Genomic DNA, 19,869 nt, shown 5'->3' on the forward strand with positions numbered 1-19,869 from the left:
TACTGATAATTTCATCTCCCTGCAGAAGGCAGAGAGAAGAAATAAATCTGCAAGTTTCTTGAGGCCAGTGCACTCCCTAAGTTCACTAGCCTTGCTGTGGGAAATCTGAGTTGAAGATATAGCTCTGGCCAGGCAAATTGCTTTTGCTTCCTCTATATGCATTGAGGTTGGCGATGTCAAGCCTGGCCAGCTGTTTAGTGTCGCCTTGGGACAATTGTGTACATTCAGGAAGCACCCAGAGTTAAAGCAAGGTCACTGCCATGTGTCAGGCTGCCGAGAGAAGATAGATTGCTAGCATACCATGTTGAAACAGCAGGTGTGGGCAACATGGGCGATCAAATGTGAAGTATGCCCCAACCCACCCTCAGAGCACTTACACATGACTTTTGGTTTCTGACTGGAATGCAAAGAATCACTGTTTTCATTTGTTTCTAAACAGCTCAACTTCCCTTGCAATCAATCAATTAATTAATTAATTAATAAGCCAACTCATATGCTGCAAGGTGTGTGAGCTACAGCAGTTCTTTCAGTTCAGAATAAATGTGCGATGATACATTAATTTGAAGGTCAATAAACATAGACCCAGAAATCAGTACAAATGTGTCTGGTGCAGCTTTGATCTCTCTTGCTAGATTCCTGGGTGGGAATCTGCCTGGGAATGCTTGGGGGAAAGTGAGCATTCAAATGTAATACAGTCATACCTCGAGTTGCGTACGCTCCATGTTGCGTATGTTTGACTTACGGACCTCCGCAACCCGGAAGTCCTCCCAGGAGTGTGCACTTCGCGCATGCGCAGAAGTGCAAAAATGCGCGAACTTCCAGGTTTTTTGTTTTTTTCCGCGGCGTTCGTGTTAAACGCGCCCGTGTTACGTAGCACGATCCGGAACGGATCGCGTGCGTAACACAGGGTACCACTGTAAACAGATAATAGTTCACACACACACACACACACACACACGTTACATCCATAGATTTTAAAGATTATTTTGGTATTCATTTATTTCATAAAATTTATGCACAGCTTGATTGTAAAAAACAAAAACAAAGCCTCAAAGCAGTTTGCAGAAGGTAAACTACTGGTTTACCTTCTGCAAACCGCTTTGAGGCTTTGAGGCTGTAGAGTGTGTTTCTAATTCTCTTGTATTGTAGAAATGAAGTTGAAAATACAACTGCAAAATTGCCAAAGGATTTCAAATTGCAATCCGAGACATGCATATTAATTTGCTAGTAAGCCCCGTCAACCTTATTCTGAGCTGACATGCAGAGGACTATGCTTTTAGAAATCGGAGCCTTATTGAAATAGGAAGGGAAAAATAGTTGTGGTTTTAACTGTTGTTATTAGACAGGCAGATTTTCACTTTCTGCAAGTGAAAGTTGTTTTCTTTAGAGAAGTCTCAGGACGGAATAGCAACAATTAAACTGATTTGTTAAAATTCTGAGGGGTGAGAGAAAAGAAATGTTATTTTTGAGCTTCTTGATTTTAGAGCAAATGACAAGGTGTTATTAGCAAATTTGCATTTTGCCAATGCAAAGAGCTTCACAGAATGTGCCTACCTAGGATTGTTAAATGAGACTTACTCCCAGGTAACCATGCACAGAACTGCAGTTGCACAGCACAGCCTAATACTTATTTACTCAATAGAAAGTCACACTGTGCCCAGTGAGGTTAAATCTCTAGCGTGTTTAGGTTTGCAAGCTTAACCAATTTATTCTAACTGATTAATTGATTGAACACTCCAACCTAATTATTACTTCCCTTCCTCCTTACTGGTTGTCTCCAGACTGTTATCACATTGAAGGTTTCAGTATAGCATCAGGATGGTCCAATAAAGAATAACTGCATTTATTTCGTGCTGACGAAAATGTGGGAACAGTTGTCAGAAAAACAGGTGGGGGGAGCAAATGTTTTGAAGTGCCATATATCAGACCTGGACTCAGAAAGAAGGAGCTGCCTGTTGGAAACCATGTGTTAAATATTTTAAGCCTTCCAACATTTTGACTCACAGTGCAACACTTGAAAATGAAAGAAAAGAAATCAGTTTCAGTGTTTCATTTTGCCCCGATATAAGCCCCATTTAGATCAATGGGTAAATCAGTATGTGATTGCAGGCTAAATGTCAAATGTAGGATTGCTGAGGGGTGAGCAATAGTTTGCTGTGGTCGACACAGTCAAATGCTTTTGCATAATCAATGAAGCAGAAGTATTTGACTGTGTCGACCACAGCAAACTATGGCAAGTTCTTAAAGAAATGGGAGTGCCGGATCACCTCATTTGCCTCCTGAGAAATCTCTATGTGGGACAAGAAGCTACAGTTAGAACTGGATATGGAACAACTGATTGGTTCAAAATTGGGAAAGGAGTACGACAAGGCTGTATATTGTCTCCCTGCTTATTTAACTTATATGCAGAATACATCATGCGAAAGGCTGGACTGGATGAATCCCCAACCGGAATTAAGATTGCCGGAAAAAATATCAACAACCTCAGATATGCTGATGATACTACCTTGATGGCAGAAAGTGAGGAAGAATTGAAGAACCTTTTAATGAGGGTGAAAGAAGAGAGCGCAAAATATGGTCTGAAGCTCAACATCAAAAAAACTAAGATCATGGCCACTGGTCCCATCACCTCCTGGCAATAGAAGGGGAAGAAATGGAGGCAGTGAGAGATTTCACTTTCTTGGGTTCCATGATCACTGCAGATGGTGACAGCAGTCACGAAATCAGAAGACGCCTGCTTCTTGGGAGAAAAGCAATGACAAACCTAGACAGCATCTTAAAAAGCAAAGACATCACCTTGCCGACAAAAGTCCGTATAGTTAAAGCTATGGTTTTCCCAGTAGTAATGTACGGAAGTGAGAGCTGGACCATAAAGAAGGCTGATCGCCGTAGAATTGATGCTTTTGAATTATGGTGCTGGAGGAGACTCTTGAGAGTCCCGTGGACTGCAAGAAGATCAAACCTATCCATTCTCAAAGAAATCAGCCCTGAGTACTCACTAGAAGGACAGATCCTGAAGTTGAGGCTCCAGTACTTTGGCCACCTCATGAGAAGAGAAGAATCCTAGAAAAGACCCTGATGTTGGGAAAGATGGAGGGCACAAGGAGAAGGGGACGACAGAGGATGAGATGGTTGGACAGTGTTCTTGAAGCTACTAACATGAGTTTGGCCAAACTGCGAGAGGCAGTGAAGGATAGGCGTGCCTGGCGTACTCTGGTCCATGGGGTCACGAAGAGTCGGACACGACTGAACGACTGAACAACAACAAGCCCCATTTAGATCAATGGGTAAATCAGTATGTGATTGCAGGCTAAATGTCAAATGTAGGATTGCTGAGGGGTGAGCAATAGGAGGGGGGAATAAGCATTTTGAAGCTGTTGTTAATTTGTCTTTCTGTGCATGTGTGCGTGTTTTTACAAAAACATGCCCATCCCCAACAGTTTTGTGTTCATGGTCGCTAGCCTTTCTGACCCAGCAACGTTGTAATTGCAAGAAAAAACTGCTAAAGTGGCCCAACCCAACAAGATCTGCCTAGCTGATTTCCTTCTGGCTTATGTCTCTTATTGTCTGCCCTTAACCATAGCCAACCAATATATGAATGAAGTGCCTCAGCTGGGGATGATGATAACCAGCAGTGTGTGAAGCAGCAGCAGTTTGAAACAAGCAGGAAGTGGGGGTTTCTTGAGCTCTGAAAGTGCTGGCTGCTCCCCTAGCAAACCTGATGTGCAAGCAGAAGATTTGGGGGGGTGTCATTGGAATGCTAAGCAGTGAGCCTCATCTGTTCTCAATCTGTATAGTGAATAAACACGGAGACTGGAAAATGCCGCAAGCTTCCGGCGACGGCCACGTTCCAATTCTCACCGCTTAGAAAATTCTGGCACACCTAACAATACTAACCCTGCTTCCAGCTCAGTCAGGCCACTGGCTCATGTAGCCTGCTGTTGTATACAGTGGTACTTTGGTTTACAAACTTAATCCATTCTGGAAGTCCACTCTTAAACCAAAGCGTTCTTAAACCAAGGCGTGCTTTCCCATAGCAGCGGAGGACTCAATTTACAAATGGAACACACTCAGCAGGAAGCGGAACATGTTCTGCTTCCAAGGCAAAGTTCACAAACCAAAACACCTACTTCCGGGTTTGCAGCGTTCTTAATCCAAGTTGTTCATAAACTAAGCTGTTCTTAAACCAAGGTACCACTATACTCCTCAGGGTTTCTGCTAGGTATGATCTGTTCTGCTGAAGATGTGGAGTATGGATGAGTATCATTTCTGGTGAACATATTATTAAATAACAAGCAGTCTTTTGGCACCTTGTTATGGCATAAGCGCTGGAGGCGAAAGCATGGAAGTTTTATTTTTCTTTGGTCTGGTTACAGTTCAGGAAAGTATTGTTGCATTGGAAGTCTCCATCCTCCCCGCCGCTTTGTTTTCATCTGCAAACTACAGCTGTTGATTGGAAAGTGCCACATTTTTCATTTTCAGAAGCCTGGGTCATACCCAGACAACCAGCCGGTGTGATTGTATCAACAAGAATAGTGCTGCTAATGAGACAGTCGGTGCCCAAGGGAAGAGGCAGCGTCAGTGTACGAGAAGGGAAGGCAATGTTTGTTTTCAATACCAAGAGCTCAATGGTTCCTTACTTGAAAGCTCTTTAGCAGGTTAAAGCTAGAGAAATCTGGCACCAGAGTGGCAGATATGGAAGATGCAGAACCACTTGGATGTATGCCATGGGATTTTTGCCAGGGGAACTCAGAAGTGGAAGATCCCCAGGTGCACTTATGTTTATAGAACATTTATGGCTGGTGTCAGTGTAAGATAGCTGGGCTTCCTTAATAGACCATAATTAACAATAAAAAGAGACCTGTAGAATTGTAGGTAAAGAGGGATGGGAATCATGGGCTGGACCTTAGCAACAGACATCTTCCAAAGGGTTTGTGGGTGAACTAAGTCACAGTGCGAGGGGGGGCCCCTTCTACCCCCTCCAGCCTTTTTGTGCAAAGCATAGCATGTATATTTGCATGTGACTTGCCACAACATAAAATGAGCTTAAAGTAATTACCATGAAAATGGGTAATCCAGCTGTATTGGTGTATTAACTTGGTCTACTGATTTGTGATATATTTTGTACTTCTTTTTTATGAATGTAATTTCATTGTTTATATGATGTAGTTCACTGCCGCGTGTTTTATTTTGGTTTTTTTGTATTCATGTTGGCAGTTCAGAAATCCCTGCAAATAAATAAAATAAACATAAACATGAATATTTTACAATAAGAAGCTTCTAAAGAGTTAGTCTCAAGGTGCTGTCAAACAGATGTCTTTCTTTAACATATTGCAAATGTGCCATGAATTTAAGGCAAAGTTTATTCAGAGCAGTATTTCTAGGCAGTGGTGCCCAAAGGCATACCTAGGGGTTGGTGAAACCAGCCCCTGCTGGGGGTGCCGGCTGAGATGTGTTTGCAAAAATCACCACCGACATTAGACGAGTTAGGGTTGCAGCCTAAACCTTTTAATTGTTTTAATGCTATTGAATATGCTGTTTTATCATGATTGTTTTATCATGTTGTTGTTGTTCTTGTTGTTGTTTTGTTTGTGCTCTGAAACCATTTTGGGAAATTTATTGTAGAATGTGTGGTATATGAATGTTTTCATTAAAAAAAAAGAAAAGCAGCCAGATTATGTATGAGAGGTCATATTTTGCAATGCAATGCAGCACACATTTCCTGGATATCTGGATTACCAATGGATGCTTCCATCGTGATTTGACTGAATTGCAAAAACAGCGAAATCCCTTGTGATCGCCAAGTCCATTTGCCCATGCTAATTCTGTATACCTTTAAACCCTGTCAGTTAAGCATATCTACGAGATCCAGCAAAATGTAACTTTGGCACACCAGAGATATGCATGCAAGGCAAGCAAAAAGTTGGAACACGTGATTCTGCCTTAATATTGAGTCAGACCTTTTGTCTGTCTAGCCTGGTATTGTTTGTGTGTTTTGATTGATGAGTTCTCCAAGGTCTCGAGCAGGGTTCCTTACTGCTCCTGCTCCCTGGGGCTGATCTTTATAGCTGTGCACTGAACTTGACATATTCTGCATGCAAAGCGGATACCCTACCACTGAGCTATGATCCCTGCCCTATCTTAATATAAAAAGAGGACACCATTGATGCTGCTCATGTCTGATCTGTTACCAAAGCAGAGGAAAACACTTATTCCTTAGTTAAACGTTGTTTGGATACTTCACACACAAAGTGCTTATGATTATAATTACTTTGCTGTCAAATGTGTGTGTTTGTGTACAAACGTAAAAGATGAGACAGCTGGTTCTTTCTCTGCCTTCTCCCTTCCCTGTTGCATAAGTGAAGGGACAGAGTGTGGAATATTCAGAAATGGCTGCCAAGGGTTGTTGTGTCTTGCCTGCAGATCATTGGGAAACAGCGGAGTGAAATTATATTCCCGAGGAGAAACAACAGGGCATCATCAAATGCAAATGACCCTCATCACCACCAAAATTAGGCAGGCAGTGGATGAAAACATATCTGTATGAATGAAAACAGACACGCTTTTGCTTACCCCCTTGAGGATCCTGATGTGTGGCCAGGAGTAGGGAATTAGTGACCCTCCAGATGTTGGCTGCTACAACAGGGCGAGCCATGTACTCAGACACAGCGATGCTGGCTATATTAGGGGCACTGGGGGGGGGCATGTTCAAGCAGCCACCTTTAAGTGATCTTACTACAGCAAAAATAACTCCGTCTTTCCCAGTGCAGCAGTTTTTCCCCTACTACCCAGCTGATGTTTGATCAAGGGGGATAGCAGTGGGGAAAGTGGGAAGGGATCCACAAGGCATAGCAGGCTGCATGGAGAAGCAGCCCAGAACCACTCACATGTGCCCTAGAGCAGTGTTTTTCAACCACTGTTCCGTGGCACACTAGTGTGCCGTGAGATGTTGCCTGGAGTGCCGTGGGAAAATTACTTTATATATAGTCAATATAGGCACAGAGTTAAATTTTTTAACATTTTCTAATGGTGGTGTGCCTCGTGATTTTTTTCATGAAACAAGTGTGCCTTTGCCCAAAAAAGGTTGAAAACACTGCCCTAGAGAAATGTAAAATGCCTGCTTGGTAGTAGTTAACACTGGTGTGCACCTGATCCACCAGAGGTATGGCCCCATTAGGAAATTGTGAGCATGAAAAGTGAACTGCACACTTGTTCCTTTCACCAGCCCAGACTGAACTGGAATTGTTCACAGTGTAAAAGAGCAACCCTTTTTACACCTGCACTCTGCAAACTCTGCTTCCTGCTGCCATTCATCCTATTTGCAGTTCCATCCATTTGCCCAGGAGGCTGCACCCAGAAAAAAGAAGTGCTGGGAAGATTCTTTCTGTGTGTTCGTTCCCCACCCACAAAAGAACTCTGGTCGTTTCCAAGTTAATTTGCAGTGAGCAGTGGAGATAGCTCTGTCTCTGCATGTTGTAGTATATGTGTAGTTGAACAGAGTGGAACTTTGTGTCCACATGCTTAGGACTATGCTGTATAAGAAGCAGGCGGTTATCAGTTTTTAAGTTTTATTTTCTGACAGATGATCTCAGATTCCATTTTCAGTACAGTAGTGATGTTTTTTCAGAGCTCAGAACTAGCTGTGCATAGTCCCTGGAAGTTAATTAAACTGCTGCCAGGAGGGCTTCTATTTTTTTCTTTAAATAGCTGACATGTTGGGTTTCCATAATAGCCCATAGGCTGCAAAGATAACTGTTGCCTGGTGTAGCATAACACAGACTATGTAATGAATTCTTGGTGGTTGGGGTGTGTGTGGGTTATTATTTGAATGATAAACACAGTTTGTAAGAGGAAACAGTTTGTATAAATACATATGCATACCCTGCAGACTGATGTTGCAGCTTAAATGAAAGTCACAAACTTCCGCATCAAACAGAAGGAATATGTATTTTGGTTTTTTTCTTTTACTTCTGGCAGCATGCTTTACAAGTTGCAGATGTGCTGTGCAAATGCTCAGTGTCTGTAGCCGCATCCCATTGCAAACTCACTGAGAGGATTGTAATGATCATGATTTATGCATGTTATTGAGGAAAAATTGGGAAGCTGTTCAAAGAAAGCAGCTGCTTTAATCTAAAAACAGCCAGAGCCATGCTGTGGTGAAACACCTGTTTGCCACATTTCTCATCATAAAGCTGACTAGGCTATTTTTAAAAAACAAAACAAAGCAGCACAACCTCTGGAATCATTGGCAGGCTATAAAGCCTTGGATATCTTAGTTGGAACACAAAGGAGCTATCCAGTACCAGTATCTCCTAATGCAGAAATGTCCACCCTGAAGAGGAATAGCAATCTTTATCACAGTCTGGCCAATGGCTGATGTACTGGATGGCTGCGGGTGGGGGGTGCGGGTGGGGTAAGAGAGGCTCCCCAGGGCTTGGAAGCCTGCATGGAAAAGCACTGGCATATGTCCTAAAGAAATGTAACAATGCGTGCTTGAAAGTAGTTAACACTAGTGTGGACCTGATCCAGCATATGTACTGCCTCCTTGGGGGGGGGGGATGAGCATGAAAAGTGAACTGCACACTTGTTCCCTTGCTCTCTCGCAAGCCCAGACTGGACTGGAATTGCCAAATTGTATTGAAAGCAGAGAGAGTCCTTAAGAAGTACTGGCTGCACCTCAAAATGCTGTGGCCAACCTTTATGCAAACATGCTTTCCCATCCCCACAATGCAGGGGTAGCCAACAAGTTGCCCTCCAGATTATGTAGGACCCCAACTCCCAACATCCTGATGGGAGTTGATAGGAGGTGGGAGTCCAATGACAACTGGAGGGCACCAACCCTGCCATAATAGTTGGTGCACATTGGTTTTGTGGTAACTGCTGGAGTTTTTATTCAGCTTATGGCATCTCCATGCTGATAATGAAGAAATCTGAGATGAATGACAAAGAGCAGTCCCCTGTTAATTGAAACAGCAGAGAGACAGCAGGAATAGTCTCAGCTTTTATTGAACAAGATTAGTTGTGGAATTCTGAGAGATCTGTAGAAATACGGCTTTGCCAAACATTTTGTTCTTGGGTGGTCCCTTTGCCTTGGTTCTTGTGTAACCAGTGTTAGAAACAGAGATGTGAAAACTAGGAGCTAAATGGCACCTAAAACCTAGGTTATGGGCACCGCAATGGAGTGTTTATGTGTGCTTTTTTATAATGAATACAAAGCTGAAAATGTACGAACTGCAGCTAAAATCTTATGTTCATTTTTCATGTGGTCTAGTCCTCATCTGAAGACTACAAAAAAACAAAGCCATACTTCCCATGCCCACCCTCCTAATATTCTTATGAAGGTCCCTTCTCCAGTCCTCAGAGAGTGGCTGTGGAAGTAGGGAGGCAGAAAAAGGCCCTCCTTTTCTTCTTCCAGCAGTGGCAGTTTTAATCTGAAATCTTAGGCTCAGTACTGCATCCAGAGCTCCGAAGCTGCTTGTTAATGGAATTCCCTGTTGCAAAATGTGCCTAGGACAATGGGAGTTTCAACGCTGTGTGTAACCTTCCGTAGCACTTCATTTACTAAGCAGTGGTTTACTAAGTTGGTGTGTGATTGTCTGAACCACCCTCTTTGGTTACCTGCATGCAGTATACTTCCAACATTGGAATTGGCTTTCTGAAGTGTGTTTCTGCCAAGTGGGTGTTTCCTGACTGGAATCCTGAGGCATGGTAACAATAATCTTTCTGAAAAGGGCAATGCAAGCAGCATCTTGGACAAATACTTAAAGCTGTCAGGTTGATGCATGAGGTTGTAAGGACTTGGGTTCTATATGCATGATAAGATATCTAAAAGTCTGAGTGAAATGTATGGCACTACAAACCGTTGCATTTGCTTTGTGCTTTCTTTGTTTTTACATGGAATTTTAAGTTCCTGAGAGTCTAAGCCACTTAGTGGTTGTGCTAGACTTCAGGATTGCCACCACATTCGAGAATAATATGTTATCTAGAGACTTTTCATTTACTCTCACACGGAGCTAGTTTTCAATTGGGGGAAGTATTTCTTTTTCAATTTTATACCCAGGCAAAATATGAATTAAATAAGCTGCTGTGCTCAGCCCCAGGATTCTTAACAATACTGCACTTGTGACATTGTAAAAACTTAACAGATTTATTGTGCTCTGTTGGGTACTTCATAGGCACAGCTACTTATAACATAGCTTTTTAAATGAAAATGAAGAGCAACATTCCAGTATCTTTCTTTTACAAATATACCAATATCTCATTGGGTGGACCAGAGAATTGCCTAAGGATCTAAGATACATGATTTCAACTCTATTATGTACTCATTGTGTGACTCAGTGCAAATTTCTCTCAGCCTCAGCTCCCCATATGGGAAGAGTGTGGTGACCTTCTGTATTTTTCGCTCCATTAGGGCGCACCGAACCGTAGAGCGCACCTCGTTTTCAGAGGAGGAAAACAAGAGAGAGAAATATTTTTCTGGTTTTCCTCCTCTAAAAGGCTGGGAGGGGCGGCAGGGGGATGCTGCTGGTTCTTCCCTACCAACACCCATTCGCCCAAAGCAGGCAGTGATCTACCCATTGGGGGGGGGCAAGGTTGTTGAGCTTTTTTAAGGGAGCAAGTCAGTCAAAAATCACTCAATGGAAGATCGCTAGCGATAACTCCATCTGCCACTTTTGCGATTGTGCGTGAATGAAGGACTGGGTGAGGGGTGGGGCCAGATGTTCTTTATCCACCACGGAGGAAATAGGGCCCACGATCGACCGCAAGCTGCAGGGAATCGACCATTCGATCGTGGTTGGCCAGTTGGACATCCCTGTTCTAAAGTATTGCACCACTTGCAGATGTTGTTAAGTGATTTATAGGTTGGATCCAGACTTACCAATCCTTCCCTTCTCAGAAGGGACTGAGAGTCTACAGAAGCTCTCACTGAACAAAGAGGGCCCAATTTTTGCCAATTCGCTCCACCTCTCCCAACACCACCTCCAGTGCTGTCTTCCAATCCTCTGGAGCAACTTTTTTGTGGAAAGACAAAAATAGGCAAAAATTACTTACCCCCTTCCTCTAGCAGAGCAAAAATCACCTACCCCCTTCCTCTAAGCAGTACAAAGTTCCAATAGAGAGCCAGTGTGGTGTAGTGGTTAAGAGCGCTAGACTTGTAATCTGGGGAACCGGGTTAGCGTCTGTTCCTCCACATGCAGCTGCTGGGTGACCTTGGGCTAGTCACACTTTTCTGAAGTCTCTCAGCCCCACTCACCTCACAGAGTGTTTGTTGTGGGGGAGGAAGGAAAAGGAGAATGTTAGCCGCTTTGAGACTCTTCGGGTAGTGATAAAGCGGGATATCAAATCCAAACTCTTTCTTCTTCTTCTTCTTCTTCTTCTTCTTCTTCTTCTTCTTCTTCTTCTTCTTCTTCTTCTTCTTCTTCTTCTTTAGTCTGGATCTATCCTGATGTATTTTAGAAATACTTATCACAATGTAGTCTATGTGAAAACAGTATCTGCTTGTCGTTGGTGCTTTTTTGGTGGGGTGGAATGACAACTGACTATTATTGAAGTACATATAAAAGGATATGTGCAGTTTGAGGTTAACAGGGTTAACCTGTGGGCTGGGTTAACAGAAATAGATCTTAATTATCTGTATTAGAAGGCAATCAATGTATCCAAGTTAGTCAGGTGTAAATATGCCTGTAGAACAAACAGGGAATTTCTGTGACGAAACAGTGGCCGCAATTCAGCCAAAGTTAAGCAGTATCATTGATTACAATGGGAGAGAACTGAAGCACATGTTTAAGGCTTTAATCCTACATATTGCACTTGGTGGTATTTACTTCTGCATGGACTTTTCTACGGTTGTCCTGTAATTCTCCCACTGAAATCAACATATATGTTGCTTTGGCTCAATTATGTCCATTATTTTGGAAAGCAATTAGTTAACGAAGTGTGATGATGTCAGCTGCTGCAATTTTGTGCTGTCGGTGGTGTCATTTTTAAAGAATTCAAGTGGATACAGAGATTAAGTGAGACAATTCATGAGATCTGTGGGAAATATTGTATTCATTAGACTTTTACATGCTTCCATCTGAGAAACAGATACAGTACTATACCTCTGAGCTATTGTTATTGTGCCTTGGGTGCATATATGTAACGTCGTAACAGTGCAGTAATTAATCTGCTTGGAATAGGGTTCCAGTCAGTTCCGTAGTTGAGATAACTGGGTATGTTTAGGCTGGTGGGAATAGGTTGGGGAGACATCATAGCTGTCCTTCAGAGATCTGATTGGCTTCAGGGAGAAGATGAACCAGGCTTGTTTTCTGCTGCTCCAGGAGGCAGGAGTGGAACTAATGGATAGAAACGGCAAGGAAGCAGATTTTAGCTGAACAATGAAATAGACTACCTCTGGAGGTGGTCGGCTCTCCTTAGCTGGAAGCATTGAAGTGCAGGCTGGACTTCCATCTGCCTGGGATGCTGTAGTTGCAAGATTCCTAAATTGAGCCAAGAGTTGACTAGATGGTCTCTGCATCGATTCTGTGAAAACAGAAAATGGGAGGTCTTGTGTTTATATGCAGCTCCATTCTGCTATTTCTGAAGCTTTCCCCTGACTTAGGTTTACTGTGTGCCCAGGAGACATAGCACAGACAGTGCTTGCGCTTTAATGCCACTTTCCCCTTGTAGTTTTGCCAGTTCCCTGCCACTGTATGCATGCCTTTTTGTAGGCCGAGGTGCCTTTTGTTATCAAGCACATAGGGCTGTGATAACAAGCTTTCAGTTTTGCTGCCGCACAAAGGAACCACGACTAATTTGGCTAATCTGACTTTTGTGCAAAGAGGAAGAACCCATGAGTGTTAGCAATAACAAGTCTGCAGCTCTTGGAAGCCTCATGGGAGACATCTTCTAGCATCATGCAGACCGTGAATAATCCCCACTCGCTCAACAATAAATCCGCAGGTAGAGAGGAACAGATCCGCTTCCTGCCTGGTGCAGGGAAGAGTATGTCTGGTGCTCTGAGGTCATTCTTGCAAGTTGTAAGTGCCTGAATGAGATCATATGCCCATTGGTTATCCCCCGCTCCCCCCCCCAAAAAAGCTATAAGCTCTTTAGTTTCAATGCTCTTTGTAAATATGTCAGCTGCGGATCTCAATTTAACATACACTCATACACACACAATTAAGAAACCTATGTGAGTAGGGTCCTGGGTGCAGAAATGTATACCTTTGAACTACAGCTTCACATTTTGGGATCAGTGTATACAGTAAGACTGCAGCTTATGTGCATTTAACTTGTGTGTGCTCAGATTTACATGTCTGGCAAAAAAATTAAAAAGGGAGCAGGAGTCTGGGGGAAAAAGACTTGGCCAATACTGCCCACCATTGAACCCAACGTGTTTTGACTCTATGCGATATTGACTCTAGGAGTAACCCCCAGAACGTAACCCCCATGTAAGTGATGGGCTTACTCTAAATTACTAAACAGTGGTTAGACCTATCAAGCATGGAGGTTGCATGTGTTTGAACCAACAGATGGTTTCAGCCTCTAGGAGGCTCCAGCACAAATTTGCTGTATAGGAAAGTGATACTGGCTTTCCCCCTTGAGTTGAGTGATCCTGTGTTCCCTCCATTTCCATAGCTGGCTGTGAAGCACACTACTGCAAGTAAATGAAAGGTCGCATCTGCCAATTCCGTCTGCTTATGAAATTTTGTTAACGTTAATTTAGAAACTAGTTTAACCGAAAAGGGAGTACTGATGTAGTCTTCGGTAATGCGTAGACGTTAAGCTGTTTGTAGAAGAATAATTTACAGCACGGTCCTCTCCGTGTCTCTCTCAGCAATAAATCCTCTTAAATTCAGCATGGAGTTTATTCCTGGGCAAACGGAGATTAGGTATATGGCCTAGCAGTGTAGCAGTGAGTTAGGCTATCGAAGTAGCACACTTAGGCCAACACTGGCCAATGTTAGGGTCTCATCTCTCTGTGACCTGATTGGCCAGTGTTGGTGTTTTGTTTATTTGATGTGCATCTCTTTTAGAATGATTGAGATATTTTAGAATGCTGTTCTCAACTGATTCTTTCTCATTCTTTATTGCAAGAGCTGATGACACTAGCTCCCTGGCCTAGGCTTATAGAGACCAAGATAGAAACAAAGTCGGTTTTATTTTATTTTTTTCTCACCTGAACAGCTTACTGTGTTGCCAGATGGCACAGATAATGGGCTATCCTTCTGGCTGCATTCTCTCTGGACTGGATTTTAAGTGGTAACCTGAATTGCAGATGATCATCTGAATCCAACCTGAGCTTGAATACACTGGCAGGTGAAACTGGGGAAAAGGGGTGAGCCGAAGCTAGCATTTCAAACCCTGAAGTTCTGTTACTCATGGAAATAGAAGCACAGAATACAATTTGCAGCACTGTGCCTGTGACATTACATTTATACTTATTTGCAGTTGGGGGGGGGGAGCTTTTCCTCAGGTCACATTGACATTGTGAGGTTTTTTACTTTCATCTGTAACATGTCACTCCGCTCAATTAATGAATCCATTCAGTTTATTTTCTTAGGGAAGTGTGCCATGCTACTCCTTGTTCAGTGGTGCGCTTTGTATTGCACACATTGTCATCTGGGTAGTGTTGGGTTAGTGAAAGTTGATCCAGTGTTGTGAACAAGGGTTTGAAGTTTAGTTGATCTTCAGTTCTCCTGCAGCCTAAGGAGTCTATAATTTTCAGCCCTGTCATATGAAACCTCTGAATTATGGCTTGCACCTTCATTCACTGTGTAGAGGCAGTTTGCCTTTGTGACTTTTTTGTTTGTTTGTTTTTTTGGCCCATGGTTCTGAAATAGCAAAATAGGGCACAGTAGTTTGTCACGGGTGTGTTGCGAACATATATTAGCCTCTTAGTGGTGAGCCACTACGGAGGAGCTTTGAAGGAGGTGAAGAAGCTGTCATTTATATGTATACCACAGAGAGCTAATGAACAGATTGCTTCAAAGTCGAGATGAGAGCAGAGATGTTTTATTTATTTAGAAGATTTTTTTACCCGCCCTTCACCTAAGGTCCCAGAGCTGATTACAACAATAGAATATGCGATGTATAAAAACAGATAAAACAGCTAACAATTGTAAGAGCAAGGAGAACCGTTTCAGCCAGAACAGAGCAGTATACATTCAGTGAAAGAGGAGGGTCCTACAAAACAAAATACCTTAAATGTCTAAAGCTATGGTATAGAAGAAGCATGTCTTCAGCTTATGTCGAAAGCTGTACAAGGAAGACTCTAGATACCCCTTCATGGGGCGGGAGTTCTAGCCTTGATTCAGGAACCTTTACACATAGATGCACACATTCACACCCGCAAGATATTGCCCCCGATTTCTTGGGAGTCATAGAAAACCTTGGAATACTGGGTAACATGACTTGACTTCGTCATTCATATATAATCATACCTTTGTTTTCAAACAGCTTAGTTCTCTAATGTTTTAGCTCCTGTATGCTGCAAACCCAGAAGTGACTGTTCTGGTTTGTGAACTATTTTTGAAAGCCGAACACTCAATGGGGCTTCTGCAGCTTCCAATCGGCAGCAGGAGCTTCCTGCAGCCAATCAGAAGCCACACTTTGGTTTCCAAACGTTTTGGAAGTCGAACAGACTTCTGGAATGGATTCTGTTCGACTTCCAAGGTACGACTGTTTGTGGGGGTTATGTTCATGGCCATTGCTTGCAGATGCAAAATCATGTAAAGCCAGGAACCTCCAGAACTGTCCCCGCTACAAGGTGGAGGATTGCTTGCCCAGCTTTGTGGAACAGGGAGTCTAGGACCCTGCCAAAGCACTCACATCTCCTTCCCAAAGCCCCGCTTCTGGGATACTGCCAAAGCCCTTGTGCCACCTTCCCAAAACTGGGCAAGCCCAGCATTGCAGCTTTGCCCAGGTGGTGGTGGGAGAATATATAAATAGGGAGTGGGTTTTTCCGCTCTCCCTTTATTTATTCACACACACACACACACACACACACACACACTGTGCAAAGCTGTGATTGCATAAGTAAAGTAAGTGTAAAATGCGAGTTACCTGCTCAGTTATTGTACACTGGAATACTACTAGCTGAAAGTGTTGGCACAATTCATCGAAACACTATGTTTCTGTGAGATGGTACAAGGAAATGTGAAGGTTATGTCCATGTTATAGCCATGGTGGGCCATTCACAAATGCAAAAGGTGTTGCCATCATCATGCAATGAACACGTGCATGCGAACAGCTTATAAGAATTGTGCCCGGCTTCGTTTTCTTTTGGGAGTAACTCTCTGAAAGAGGTTTGCTCAAATAACACTCAAGCGTTTGACATATAATGATATTTGAGGTCAGGAAGAAACTTTCCCACCACCTCAGATTGGCTGCAGCCCTTAGGAGAATCTCCTTGCAGATAGACTTTCTTGTCATCAATAGCTATTTGCCCTGCAGGCGCTGGACTACAATAGGCCTGCTCTGTGCTTGTGGCGCGTGGAGACCTAGATTCTGGTGAGAACTGGCAGCTGAAATAGAATCCTTTTATTTCCTATAGGAACACTTGTGTTAAAGTTGAATTGGAGTGTTTGTGTTATCCACACATGCATACATATTCACACTCCGTGTGTGTTTTTCAGTTAACTGAAAATGTCAAAATAGTGGCTTGGATCCTGTGAACAGAACTCAGTTCAATGAGGGCAGTTTTTGCTTATTCCTTACTCCCTTTGTCCCCTGAAAATGTGCTCCAGAGGGATCAGGGAACAGCATGGTGTGTGGTGTGGGGCGTTGCAGGACAAAGGGGGGGGGCCGCCTCCCTCCTTCTGCTAGCAAGAGCCTTTCCTGAACTGCAGAAGGGCAACTGACAATTTATCCCAGTGCTGTCTTTTCTCTCATACACACACACACACACAAGCAGATAGAGCTTAGATCTTATTTTTGTTTTTAAAAAATCCAGTTCTGGAAGAGGTGATTCTTGCTGCCAGAAAGGATATATTTCTCTTGACAGGAGGCTCTTTCCAGAAATATTTGGATGCTGCTATAATACTATCGCTGGGGTGGGGTTTCTTTTTCAGCCTGCATTCCCATGGGTAGCTTCCGTGTGTGTGTGTGTGTGTGTGTGTAAGTGTGTAAGTGGTGGATGGGGCCAGGGCCAACGTTGGGAGAAGCAGCAGATGTGAGACTTACCTTTGTACTGTAGACTACATGCTATCCAGACAGAAACCAGAGGTCTCTATGCACACACACACACACACACACACACACGGCCCTCCATCCTCTGTCCAGGCAAGCAAAATGTCTTCTCGCAGTTCAGGGAGGCATTCCAGGCAGACAGAAGCACACAAGGAGGGCACTCACAGCAGGGCCGTTGAGGGGTATGTCCTGGGGATAGTCAGTCCCGAGGAGCAGGTAGAGAGGACTGGAGGGGTGCATTTGGCCCTTAGGCTTGGGGTTCCCCACCCCTGGGCTACCACACTGTTAGAAAATCCTTCCATTTTGTGGACAGGTGCACATCCAGAGAGATTCTGCAACAGAGGGTTGGGAGGGAGTCACACTTTTATCCTGTGCTGAATTATTTAAAGATGCTGTGAGTTCAGTTTAGAACAAGGCATCTTGTATAAGAAGTCGTACATCAGCTTATTCCATTGGGAAAAACGAGGCACGTGTTAATGACTCAGGAAGCCCAGTGAATTACTGGTACAGAAAAGTCATGTTGGTGCTTGCTGATCTCTGCTAAAAGCATGCAGAAATCCTGCAGAAACTCGTTGGCCTAATTAAGCAGATAAACAGAAAGTATTGCCCACTTTTCTTTTCTGCCAGCAACCACACATGCCTTTTTGTCTTCTTAAAATAATTAAATGGATATCTGCCCAATCCCTATATCTTGGGGCCAAGTTACAATTTCCTTTTAACTTTCTCTCTCCTCCTATTTCTCTCCCCCCCCCCAAGAACTAGAATAGTGAGAATGCCTTAGCTGATTATTATTTTTTAATCAAAAAGTGGAATCAGATTTGCTTTAGGAATCTTAAGAGATGTGTCCATGTTAGAGAACGCAGGGGTTTGTTTTATTGGTATCATTTCAGCAAAGAATATTCAGTGGCCGATGAGTATCGCCGGTTCTTTTTCTGCAGCAGCCAAATTTCCTCAGTTGCACTGTGTCCCTAATCAGAAAAGTAATGCAAGTCCACTTCTTTTGTTCAGAGTTGTCATGCAAGAAGGCCTATAGGGTTACGTTGCTATGACAGCTGGACTACACTATGAATGAACCTGCTTCCGAGTGGCTAAAACTCGGCTTCCTTTTCCTAGAACCAACTAGGCAAGTCTTTCTGATTTCAAAATAGCTAACACTCTTCCATTCTTTTGTTTTCACATGCACTTCCAAGTGATGAGAATGCAAGGAAAGATCTAAAGAACTTGCCTGCCTTTCCTACCAAGACACTACAGGAACACCCATCGCTCGCCTTTTGGTAAGACACGTTTATTTTTTGTTTCACTTGCTTTTATCCTGCCCTTCCTCTCTAAGCAGCATTGGAAGGGTTGGAGAGCCACAGTGTCTCTTCCATGAATAGGAAGGGCTCTTTCCATACTTGTGGTCCATGAAGTGAGGAGGAGGAGATTTTTGACAAGTTTCACTTCCCACGCTTCCCAGCACCACCTTGTTCTGGAGGGTTCTCCAGCCCTCCTAAACAGCTTTTCAATGGACAAAGGAGGCAGGAGGGAGGAGGAGAGGAGGAGGAACTGGGCAGAAGTCCCCTCCCCTGTTTCACTCACAGTGACTCTAGATCCAAGCCATAGTTTCTCTTCTTCCCCTGCCTCAAACTCCCCATATTATCCTCACAACAAGCCAGCAAAGTAAATTCGGTCTGGCTGTGCCTTGCCCAAGGCCATCCAAGGACTTCCACCTCTGAGCAGGGGTTTAATCCAAGGTCCTCCTGGCCCATCGAACACTTTATCTGGCGCCCTAAATAACACGCATGCGAATATTTTCATGAGGCTGTCAAAATTTCCTCCCAGCTACTATTTGTTTAAAAGCCGTTGAACAAATAGTGTAGATGTCTTTAATACAGATGCTGCCCAAGTTCTGTAGGTTGATATGTGTATCTGAATCCAGGGCCAGGATTTAAAGATTAGTTCAGATGTTTAAGGAAGACATAGGAATGTCTTAAAGGAGTTGACTTTCATAAGATGATCTCTCTCCAAAGTAAACTCGGGGCTGTAATCCTTGGACTAAAAATAAAAATTAAAAAATGCTATTATGTCCCCTGCTCAGTCTTCTCTAGGCTAAACATACCCAATTCCTTCAACCTTTCCTCATAGGACTTGGTTTTCCATACTCTGACCATCTTCGTTGCCCTCCTCTGAACCTGTTCCAGTTTCTCTTCATCCTTCTTAAAGTGTGGCACCCAGAACTGGGCCCAGTATTCCAGATGAGGTCTACCTAGTGCAGACTAAAGTGTAACTATTACTTCCCATGAGAGTTGCGTGGCCATCTTTGTTGTTGCCGCTTCATAGTCCATTGCTGTCATGCTGATAACTCACCTTCATAAACTCAAGCCTCACTACGAAATCTGTAGTTATAAGAGAGGGCAAGTCATTGATTGTTTACAACAGTTTATTCCTTTTGGGCTGCAGTTATGCACGCAGGTAGGTGTTGCAAGTTCAGTACGATTTAAGCAGTGAATGTAGAGTAGCAGCCTTTGTGGGCCCCATGGTGATGCTATCTTTTTCCCTAGCAGGGCTCCTGTGTCTTAACAATATCAGTGTCCTGCAGAAATTCAACAGATCTAGCTATTCCAGTCATTGCTGGCCCATGTAAGCCAGGATTATTCCTGTTAAATACCTGCATTTTATGCAACTATGGGTGGTCCTGGTAAAAAAATTAGAGGCCTG

At 43.3% G+C, this 19,869-nt stretch overlaps 1 protein-coding gene across 1 annotated transcript in view; it reads left to right on the plus strand.

Annotated features, from left to right (window-relative positions):
* FRMD4B (FERM domain containing 4B) overlaps positions 1–19,869 on the plus strand; it is a 137,381-nt gene that overhangs the window by 62,124 nt on the left and 55,388 nt on the right. The window contains exon 8 of the mRNA XM_033141244.1: positions 18,363–18,446. Coding sequence (XP_032997135.1) covers positions 18,363–18,446 — 84 coding nt within the window. The remainder of the gene's footprint in view (positions 1–18,362; positions 18,447–19,869) is intronic.

This window comes from Lacerta agilis, chromosome 2, assembly GCF_009819535.1.
Source record: "Lacerta agilis isolate rLacAgi1 chromosome 2, rLacAgi1.pri, whole genome shotgun sequence".
NCBI lineage: Eukaryota > Metazoa > Chordata > Lepidosauria > Squamata > Lacertidae > Lacerta > Lacerta agilis.